This window comes from Mastomys coucha, unplaced genomic scaffold (assembly GCF_008632895.1).
Source record: "Mastomys coucha isolate ucsf_1 unplaced genomic scaffold, UCSF_Mcou_1 pScaffold4, whole genome shotgun sequence".
NCBI lineage: Eukaryota > Metazoa > Chordata > Mammalia > Rodentia > Muridae > Mastomys > Mastomys coucha.
The window spans coordinates 1,321,397-1,332,146 of NW_022196910.1; the positions used below are offsets into that span (position 1 = coordinate 1,321,397).

The window sequence follows — 10,750 nt, forward strand, 5'->3', positions numbered from 1 at the left end:
ACGGACAGGGCTGGAGCAGGGGCATTCCTGAAGCCTCACCTGGGTTGGTGTCTTCTGGGCCTTCTCTCCACTTGACTCCCAGCCAAACCCCTGACTCAAACACCACACTCATGTGCCCTGCTGCCTGCAGAGATCCAGCCGTGTGCACCAGGCAGAGCTCACAATGACCCCATGGCATGGTGACTGAGCCACGACAGGCAGAACCCTTCAGAACCCTGGGCTTAAGCTGGGCTCCCCCCATCATGTACGGCTACGATCTGCAGGGAGGTGTTGCCAGCTCAGGTCATAGAAACACACTGTGGCCCCTGGACACTTCCATCCTTACTTTGGAACCCATGCCCTGGACTTCTTAGAGCCCACAAGACCCTGCCAATAGTAACAAATCCCCCATGTCCTGCTACCCTTGAGGCTGCAGGCACCCATCCCTCTCTAGCCTTTAAAGATTCTCCTGAGTCCCTTAAAGGACTCTAATGACTGCCTCCTCCAGGCAGCTTGCCCTAACAGCAGTCTCTCAGTTTAGAGCAGGGACCTCCCATGTAGGGGCCAAGTCTCCTTGTGGGGGGGTCAACTCTCCAGAATAGACTTGGGTCTCATTCTATTTCACCAGACTGAACCACCTGGTGGCTCTGGGATTTCCCTGGGACATGTCTGTAGCCCTGGAGGAGTGTCTGAGGCGCAGCTGCTCATTAGGGGAGAGGTGAGTAGAAATGAATGGATGCATAAATGGGTCAGTGAGTGGATGGATGGATGGATGGGTGAGTCCACAGTGAAATGGGACCACAGAGCCACAGATTGGGCAGGAAGGGGCCATTGTGAAGTTGGTCATGTGGAAACACTCTTCTGTCATGTAATGGGATAGTACTCAACAGTGGAAAAGAATATAAGAATGGAATATTACTCAGCTGTGGAAAAGAAAATAAGACTATATGCTACTTCCAGGTTATAACCACAGAGACTTAAAACAACGTCTCAAACAGTTTCAGGCACATTCACAGCTGCATAGGTCAGAGCGACTGAGAGGCAGGAGCAGCGGCATGTCCATAGAGGTGGATGGGTGGGTTTACTCTGACCTAAAGTGACTTTTTCCCTTTTCTTTTGGTTTTTCAAGACAAGAGTCTCTCTGTGTAGCTGGCTGTCCTGGAATTCATGCTGTAGACCAAGCTGGCCTTGGACTCGAGCGATCCTCCAGCTTTTTCCTCCTAGTGCTAGGATTAAAGGTGTGTATCACCACACTCAGGTATAAATAAAAACCTTTAAAACAAAATAAAACAAAAAACCCAAACAAACAAAAAACCCCAGCCAAGTTTAAGTTTGAGGCTTGGGACATGAGGCTCACAGATGGACCCAAGGATCACATGGTTGGAGGAGGAATAGCTGGTCATAGCGGGGTTCAAGGGCTGAGCTGGGCCTCACTGGGTCAAGTGTTCTCTCCCACGCACACAGTCCTGGGTTCCATGGCCAGTACTAAACAGATGGGATACGGTAACACACAGCTGCCATCCCAGCACCAGGTGGAGAACAGGGTGGCCCCAGCGACATGTGCCTATCATTTCAAGGTCAGCCTGGGCTACATAAATCTGCCTCAAAAAACAAGACAGAGACAGGCCTCCTCCCCACCCTCGCCCCCGAGAGACAGGTTCTCTTGGTGTAGCCCCAGCTGTCCTGTAACTCCATCTGTAGACCAGGCTGGACTTAATTCGAGATACACCTGCCTCTACCTCCTGCGTGCTGGGATTAAAGGGGTGCTGCCGCCACCACTGCCTGGCTTTTTGTTTTTGAAAACAGGGTCTTATTACATAACCCTGCCTGGCCTGGAACCTGCCATATAGAGTACACTGGCCAAGAACTCAGAGACCTGCCAACCTGTGTGTGCCGCCAGCCTGGCTGTAGGGTTAGGGACCACACACATCTCTGGTCCCGACATAGCTAAAAGATCCCCTTACTGCAAAGGATAGGAGTGCATCAGTGGTGAGGCCAGCAGGGATTCTAGTGAGGGATCTGCCCTCCTTAGGCCTTGGCATGACCCGAGGGCACTGGGGAACCGACAGTTAAGCCCTCAGGTGTCCAGGCCAGACCAGGTCTCCCACCCCCTCACAGGACAGGAGGCCACTGTGAGTATGAAAAGCTGTTTAATCTCCTGACAACCTAAAGCCAGGGCCCTTGGGCGGGACCTCGAAGAGCACCTCCGACCACCCCAGAGGTGGAAGGACTGCTTGGACACCCAGTACAAAATGGCTTGTCAAGTCCAATGGCAGAAGCAGGTGGCTGGGCCCCAGTGCTCCTCTGCCTATCCATTCTGGTTAGACAGGGTGCCTAGGGGACCTCCCCCCTCCTACCATCCCCAGAGCTCTGGGAGGACCCCCCCAGCTGTCACTGCTTGTCACCCTGCAGCAGACACCCTTTTCCATGCAAGTGTGGGTGGCCATGGTTCCCAGGTTCTATCACAGCGTGTGGGGACCGTGGCCTCTGCCTCGGTGACATGCAGCATGTGTGGTGGGCTCCCTGCAGGCAGATCTGTCATGGAGTCCAGAGCCTGGTTGGTGAGGTAGAGGACAGATGCCAGTCCAGAAGCCACTGCTGGGGCAGAGGGCAGTGGCCACTGCATGGAAGACTCTCACGTCTGAAGTGATCAATTTGCTGGGGATGTGGACCCATCTACATCTGGCCAGCTCCCACTATGCCGCACACCACAGAACCTGGAGCTGGAGCCGTTCGCTGGCTTGGAGCAGTGGCCCACATTCTCAACTCCATCTTGGCGTGGACTCTCCTGAAGGGGTTTGGGCCCCTTGTGTAGGCCCAGGCCCTTGGGCAGGGTGCCCACATATAGGTCCCCTCAAGGCTGCTCCCAACATAGGAACCTGCTTGTTGGGGTTGTTGCTCTGGCCCCAGAGAGCCCAGTCCTATGTAGGGAGGCGTGGCCATAGGAGCATCCGCAGGGCGAGCATCAGCAAAGCCCCAGAGGCAGCGGCCTTGCATGGAGTGGCAGCAAGTGAAGCTCATGGCCTGGTGCAAAGCAGAGCTGGGCTGGGGTGCAGCTGCAGAGAGGGTGGACTTGAGGCCTCAGAGGGCTGAGCACCATGTTAGGAGGGACATTGAGCAGGTCTGCCACCCTGGTAGGTGGCAGCTGTCCCTGTCCCCTGCAGGTCCCAGGTGGCCGGCATCTGTGTGGCATGGAAGGCAGCGAGGGCCCAGCTCTCGCACCTCCTCTTCCTAGGCCGAAGTCCCTGGCTTTACCACAGGGATCGGCTGGGCCTGGTCCCCATTTGAGGGGCTGAGGGGATTGGCCACAGGGCTGTCAGGATCCTTGGCAGGTTCTCCGGTTTCTGCCTCCTCAGTGGACAGGGGGCTCTTGGCTAGCTCTTCACCTGGAGGCTGCTCGGAGAGGGAGGCGCCCACATCCTTCCGAGGCACAGGTCCCTGGGTTGCGGCCCATGGGGACTGAGGTGCATCCTTCTGGAGAGAGGAGGGGGCTATGAGACTGGGACCAGTCAGGAGGAGACCCCACACAGGTGCAGGATACTTAGAGCAGGAGGCATGCAGCAACCATCACCCAGAGCCAGAAACATCCAGCCCCTACCACCAGTGCCAACCAGGCCTATTCAGCTCCATCAAGCCCAGCACCACTCAACACCCAGGGCACAGGGTAGCAAGTCCTGGGGCAGATGTATGGACCCGCTGCGCACTCTCCCTCTCATGCCTCCCCTGATGCTCCTCCAGGGCACCCCCCTATGGGGAGCAGTAACCCTCAAGTCCAAGAGGCCTGTGAGCACAGGCTGGCCCTGAGCAGATCCCTGCCTACTCCAGCAGCTGCCTCTGACACCAAGGAAATCCCAGAGCACAGAGCCCCCAGGAAGATGTCCCCAAGATGCAAGGCTCATCTCAGGGAGGCACATGGACCCACTGTCTGAGGTGGGCATCTCCCCACCCCCTCTCGGCCCTCCACCATACCCTCCATCCTCTGGCTAGCACAGGGCCTGGGGGGTTGGGGGGCTTGGCAATGCAGCAGGAGTGTTCACAGCCTTACGTCACATCAGAGAGTCCCCCATAGGGAACCAGAGAGCCCAAAGCACGACCGTCCAGAAGCGAGGGACCCAGGCCAGGGGCTCAGTGGGAGCACAAGGGGGTTGGACTCAACTTGACCTGGCGGCCTTAGGGGGCTATCACCGCAGTCATAGCAAACTGGTATTCACCGCAAAACCGCTGCCCGTCCAGAAGGCGCCCAGCTCCTGGCGCCACAGAGCCACAGTGCAGCTGGTCAGCAGTGTGCAAGGGACTAGGTAGAGTAGTGCAGGCTGGCCACGCTGCATGAGGACTAGAGCCACGAAGGTCACCAGGAGGCCCAGGCCATAGGCTGCAGGACAGGACAGAGAGAGTGTCAGCCACGCTGCACTGGCCAGGGCGCCCCCACAGGGAGCGACAGAGGAGAGAGCACTAGCCGCAAGCTGGGCATCCCAAAACTGTGGCAGCTGAGGCAGAAGGACTGGAAACCTCATGCCCAGGGCTGTGCAGGTCATCAAGGAGAGTGGAGGCTCTGGAAAACTGTATGGGAAGCACATGGGCCAGGCACCCAACTACTCAAGCCCAGCCCCACAAGGTGACACTTAAAACCAGCCTAGGACAAGTGGAATGTGGGACTCGGGGACTAGAAGGTGACAGACAAAAGGCAGAGAAGAGCGGGACAGCAGTGTGATCACCTACCAATGGTACAGGCCACAAAGTAAATCCTGGAGGACTGCACCTGGATATCAAACCTGTGACAGTAGGCCACCAGCAGCCCTGCGGGGAGATGCAGAGTCACCACATCTGTGGCATGGCCATGGACGACCACAGTGAGACAGGACGGTAGGACCAGGCCCACACTTCAGCATGGCCCCTCGCTGTGCCAGTAACCAGTGTCCCACAGGGGTATCAGGAACGGGAGGGGTCCTGCCACGTGGATGGTGACAGTGAGCATGCACATCACCTATGCAGTGTGGGGGACCTGGCAGGTGTGGCCATAGAGCCACGCGCCACCCGGGAGGCCATCTTGACACCAGACCCTTCCTGAACTCCCCGCATGGGTGTCAACATGCCCCACAGCCCACTTGCTCACCCGCCCCGCGCGCTCAGCCCACACCTGGCACCAAGATGTCTCCAAAGCCCAGGAGGGAGAAGGGCCGGTCACACAGGGAGAGTGGCGAGGTGTTCAGCCTGGGCACCTTCAGCACCATGGGCAGCTGTGGGGAGAGCAGGGCTCAGCCTGACCCTAACCCACTAACCCTGCTGGGGCCAAAGCCCAGGGCCCATGAGGCAGGGTGGCGTACCTTCTCATGAGTGGATGAATTCGAGGGCCCGGTGGCCACCTCCACCATGATGCTGTTGCCGCTCTGCACAAGACACGTTGTCAGCCAGGGTGGAGAAGGGGAACAGGAAGCTGGGAGGGCAGAGGGGACCTACCTTGGTCAGGAAGGGGGTGATGAAGACGAAGAAGACGTCATAGATGAAGAGCACCAGCAGAAGCAGTGTGCAGGCCTGTGAGAGTCAGAGCCTGAGTAGCCTGCACTCAGGACCCCAACACCCTGACCGGCATGCGCCCAGGTCCTCAGGCCTCCCCCAGTGACTGTGCCTGCCCTGCCCTGCCCTGGCCTGGCAGTCCCACCTTGAAGGTCGGCAGGCGGATGGTCTTCAACATGTACAGGCAGAAGGCAATGCCCAGGGTGTCTTGCAGGACCCACGCCCACCTGGGAGGAGAACGCTAGCTCAACGACTCGGAGCTCTATTCCTGCCTCATCCTACACTAAGCCACCAGGGACCTGCCACCAAGCTACAAGCTCCACCCACCCTGCACACACAAGGCCTCAAACCCCAGAAGCAGAATCACCACAGAGGCAGGCCAACAGCAAAGACCACAGCGTGGCTTCAAGCAGATGTGGAGCCCAACATGATGGTTCCTGTCACACTTCAACTTTCCCACAACACACAACTGTGGAATTTAGGGGTTGCAGCCCAGCATGAAGGGCAGAAGCAGGCTTCTGAGGGAGCATGACTCTCCTGTCTCTGACTGCCACTGCAGGCAGCCATAGGACATGTGGGGACAGCAGGGAGCTTGGCTCTGTCCCATTCCTTCTCCCAGCATGTCTGTTAGCACGCCAAGTAGCATGGAAGCCAGGAGTGCTCGGGCTGTGCCAGCCGGTGTCGGTGACGACCAGGAGCCAGGTGGGGACAGGCAGGCTGTCCTTGGGGCCATGGCGCCAGACCTCTGCCTTCAAGGGGGATGTGTATGCATAAGAACCTCGTGGGAATTCACTGCAGGAGAAAATGGAGCTTCCTATCACCACGGGGGCGGATGGCAAGCGGCACCCGGGCATCAGGTGCTGCCTGAGCCCACGCCAAGATGTGAGTGACAAATAGTGGCTCTGGGCCAGCATGTCCCCTTGCCCTGCCCAGGAGCTGGGCGAAGGATGGACAGAACCCTTATCTAGATTCCTATCAGGGTATGGGCTCTTGGCCAGGCCTAAATGAAATGGGACACGGGCAGGCGGCAGCCATGGTGTGCAGCCCTACAGATGGGAAGCCCCAGGCCTCGCTGGGCAGCGGGGGCACCCAAGGACAGCAGTGAGAAGCCGACAGTGTGGATATCAGCAGAGCCTGGGACATGGCAGCACTTACTGGTCCTCATTGCGGAAGATACCCCACACCACGGAGACAGTGACACAGAAGAGTGCCAGCAGCAGCATGCGGGCCTGTGGGCGCTTGTGGAAGTACGGCAGGTTGTTGTCGGGAACCCTGGAGGGGACCACCCGTCAGCATTCCTCTTCCCACACCGTGTCCAACTCACCTCCACATCGCCCTGCGCCTCGCCTCCTGGCTGGTGCCTGCTGCCCCCTCTCATCCCTGAGTATGAGCCCTGACTATGTGGCCAGGTCCCTCTGGTTGTAGGAATGCAACCCCAAAGGCCTCCACTCTGTGGCTGCTGGCCTCGTGGTGACTAGGGCTTCCCTCACCTAGCCGCACAGCTCTGAGAAGTAGTATCGTCCAGGGCGGGTAAAGCCTTGGAGGCCTATGATACTGCCATTCCCTTCCCAGCCTACCATCCTTGGCCTTACTCTTTGGGACCCCCATGTCATACTCCATGGCTCAGTTAGACAGGAAGGGGTACAGTGCACAGGCAACTGGAGCCCCAAAGCCTACCCAACCCACGACCAGCACTTAGTAAAGCACTTCCTGGCTCTCTGACTGCAGGAGGAGGGAGGAAGGGGCCTGGTTAGGTCTGGGGCTCACCTGCACAAGCAGAAGGGCAGCTTGCGCACACAGGGTGCCAGACAGCTGTAGAGACCAGTGGAGGAGGCCAGGCAGAAGATCCCAATGATCACGTAGACTTTGGGGCCAGGCAAGCGCGGCACAGAAACAGAGAAGGGCAGGAAGAGTAAGAAAGAAGTCAGGAGACAGCTATGGCCCTTTGGCTCTTGGGCGGGGCCTGTGGGGTAGGCGGGACCTGCGGGTGGGTGAGTGGCATACCCAGGCGGTCATAGAAGTAGTAGAGAAGCACAAGCATGAAGCAGCACATGACAACAAACACGCAGATCATGACCGGCGTCACGTCCACCGCCTCATCCTCCTGTTTCTCAGGACCATCGTCTCGCTTATGCTTCATGTACCTTCTTGGAAAACATCAGGGTCACCCAGGGCATGATTCATGCAGTTCAGCCCCCCCCATGGAGCCTGGATTCAAGCTGTACTCACTTCTTCACATCATGACTGCCGGCCCAGTAGCCACCGACGGCGACAGTGCCCACGGCCATGATGAAGATGATGACCATGTTGTAGTCCATCACCGGCTCGTTCGGAGCATACAGTGCCACCATTACCTCATGTCCAAAGCGCTGTCCCCAAGAGGAGAGTGGGCTCAGAGGGTGAGCATTGCTGTGCCCCAGCTTCACCTAGGACCTACCCAGAACCCTCACGGTCCAATCTTGAGTCAACTGTTAGGACCAAGGCCCAGAACCCACAGGACCTGTACCCAGGACCCACCAGACCCTGCCCTGGTGCCTACCCTGAAGATGTCTCGAAGGTCCCTGTGGCTTAGCAGGGCCACGGGGATACTTATCTCCTCATACTGTGTCTTGTTGCCTCCTGGAGGGACCTGCAATGGACAGGAAGTGTAGAGTCACCCCAGCCCTCTGGTTGGACAACTCCAATCCTCTTTCAGGCACCCTGTGTGCCCAGCTCTGTACCACACCCTGGTGTGCAGAAGGGCAGTAAGGTCCAGGGTTCAGGCTGGCAGGGCCAGGCACCAAGCCCCAGGGCTCCCCAGCACTGGCCCTGCACAGGGGCCACTCTACAGGTCTCTAGCCCTAGCGACTTATCAACCCCAGCTCTGGAGCCATGATCTCATAGACCTGTGTCTCTACCAATCACTACAGTGTCTCTCACCATGCGGGAGCCAGGGCTCCCCAGTGCTCTCCCACCACCCCAGATGTAGCAGAGGGAGACCAGAGCACCCTACCAGCTTCTCCTTGCTGACTATCAGCAGCCCATGTGCTCCACTGCCCTGGGCCAGCCGCACTTTCTCGTAGAAGGTACAGTTGCCCCGGGCCACCAGTGCGATTTGGTTGGTGAAGTCTTCTGCAGGGACGTCAAGGTAGGAACAGAGTTGGGTGGCGCTCAAGTCTCGAAGCTTCAGGAGAGACTGCGGAGGGCGTGGGGTCAGGGCCACCAAGTCCCACACAAAAGCCAGGGAGCAGCCCATGCTAACTATCCCTATCGGTCCCCACACCAAGACAAAAGGTTGCCGTCCCCAGCTGCATTGGTGGCCTGAGAACAGCCGAGGATCCCGTGAGAGGACACATGTGAGGGGACACAATATGCCAGACTATAACAGGTGCACCCAGGATTCACAAAGCCTGCCCTGCATGTCCTCCAAATGCCAAGCAAGTGTCCCAGGCCTCAGTACAGGTCACCGTGGCATGAGCATCACTCAAAGCTAAAAAGGCAAGCTGCCCTACTGTGAACATGCTGCCCCACTGTGAGACCTTGGGCCTGGAGGCTGGGGCCACTCATACACAGCACACAAAAGCTCATGCATACACCATTAAATGTGGATGGGAAGGTTGAAGAGACGTCCTCAGAGGACAGGCACCTCCCTGGGAACAGCATAGGGGACAGGCTGACATAGGGAGACTCGGAGATAAGATGAACAGTCCTGCCCTAGGCTGTCACTCCTGAGGTGTCCTCTGACCTGGTCTATTTGTTGCAGACCAGTAGTGGTGACAAGCCTTGTCTGACCAGGGTCCCCAGTAGATCTGCCTCCCCACAGCCCTCAGCCAGCTGCTACTCCTGAGCATGAGAACCCAGGCCCAGAAGGACGGAGGGGCCACCCACAGACTCCCAGGGGAGTGGCAGGAGGCAGGCCACAGGCAGTGTTGCCTAGTGTGACACTTACAACTTTGTTGAGGTCATGTGGCAAGTGGGCCCACTGTGGATTGTAGAGGATGCAGTAGTCCCTGCCCCGGGTCCTACTGGTTTGGGACACCACTCGCAGCACGCCAAACTCACAGGCCGCCTGGAATGACAAGATAGCAATAAGAACTTCAAGCACCAGAGAAAACATGGATGACTAGCCTTGGTGAGGACGCCAAAGACAAGGGTGCCTTCCTGAGCAAGGCATGGTGGCACAGGCCAGTCATCCCTGCACTCTGGAGGCTGAGGCAGGAGGACTGCCATGAGTGTGAGGCCAGCCTGGGCTGCAGAGACCTTGTCCCAGAGAAGGGAGCGCTCCCTCACTACTGTCCCTTGCACCCTCCTTCTGACCAAGGGTCCAGCTTTTGGGACAGCCAGTGCTGCCACACCCATACCCAGAGGCAGCAGCCAGTCACAGCCAGGCTCTGAGCAGCGAGCCGCAGGGCCATGGCTAGTTCCCAGAGCCTGCTGAGGGGGCCCAGAGCTTCACAGGAGGTGTCCCACAACCCTCACTGGCTGAGTCCTGTCAGCTTCCCTGGGCTCCTGAGACCGGCATCTATGAAACTGCCTTGGCCTCTCCCTGGTGGCTTGCTACTGGGGCTGCACAGGGCCTGAAGGAAGCCAGCCCGGCTCTCTGAGCTACAGTGGAGACAGGGATCCTAGAACAGAAGTGATGATTGCTTGCATGCCCTGCACCCCCAGCTGTGGCCTTGAGCTAGGGACAACCCCCAAAACCACACATGGAGTTAAAGAGGTACATATGCAACCTGTAAGAGCAGCACATGGGGTGGGGGTTAGAGCAGGCTGGAGTCAGCTATGTGGCTTCTACAGAAACACCCAACTCAGCTCAGTCGTCTGCCCAGGAGCCCAGTGCTGCCTTGTAGGCCTCTGACGTGGCAGATCTGGGGAGAAGGGGGCAGATATGGAGGAGGTGCAGGCTAGCTGAACCAGCTGGGAGAGAGCGAGCTAGACCGGTGCAAATAAAGACTTCCTGGGCTTCAAGGCTCAAAGCTATGAGAGCAATCAGACAGCAGAGAAGCAGGAGGCTAAGAAGGGGTGACGGATAACCCCAGATCCGCCCTCCATGCAGAGTAAGGGGTTAGGTGTGGTGGCTTGGTGCCAGCACTCGGGAAGAGGCTTGTCAATTAAGAGGCCAGCCTGGTCTACCTAAGGAGTGCCACCATGGGGCCTGAGTGGGCAGAGCTCAGCCCCACAGGAGCAGTACCCAGAATGAAGAAACCAGAGAGACATGTGTCTCTCCATGCTGCTGCAGTGGGGGGTGGGGAGGGGGAGTGCCACCACAGAGTTGCAG

General features: G+C 58.1%; 1 protein-coding gene across 5 annotated transcripts in view; it reads right to left on the reverse strand.

The window, feature by feature from the left end:
* Nucleotides 1–2,110: 2,110 nt before the first annotated feature.
* The window catches only part of Sppl2b (signal peptide peptidase like 2B), a 13,206-nt gene continuing 4,566 nt past the window's right edge, over nt 2,111–10,750 (reverse strand). Inside the window, exons 2-15 of one of the 5 annotated variants that reach the window (XM_031349715.1) lie at nt 9,422–9,541; nt 8,486–8,668; nt 8,033–8,122; nt 7,723–7,862; nt 7,498–7,637; nt 7,261–7,357; nt 6,649–6,765; nt 5,639–5,720; nt 5,437–5,511; nt 5,304–5,366; nt 5,117–5,216; nt 4,699–4,776; nt 4,191–4,351; nt 2,111–3,450 (exon numbers count right to left, since the gene is read on the reverse strand). In XM_031349715.1, the coding sequence (XP_031205575.1) occupies nt 3,211–3,450; nt 4,191–4,351; nt 4,699–4,776; nt 5,117–5,216; nt 5,304–5,366; nt 5,437–5,511; nt 5,639–5,720; nt 6,649–6,765; nt 7,261–7,357; nt 7,498–7,637; nt 7,723–7,862; nt 8,033–8,122; nt 8,486–8,668; nt 9,422–9,541 (1,686 nt within the window). In that variant the 3' untranslated portion in view covers nt 2,111–3,210. Of the gene's footprint in view, nt 3,454–4,135; nt 4,352–4,698; nt 4,777–5,116; nt 5,217–5,303; nt 5,367–5,436; nt 5,512–5,638; nt 5,721–6,648; nt 6,766–7,260; nt 7,358–7,497; nt 7,641–7,722; nt 7,863–8,032; nt 8,123–8,485; nt 8,669–9,421; nt 9,542–10,750 lie in introns of all 5 variants that reach the window. The other 4 variants (XM_031349712.1, XM_031349713.1, XM_031349711.1 and 1 more) reach the window with 4 other exon arrangements.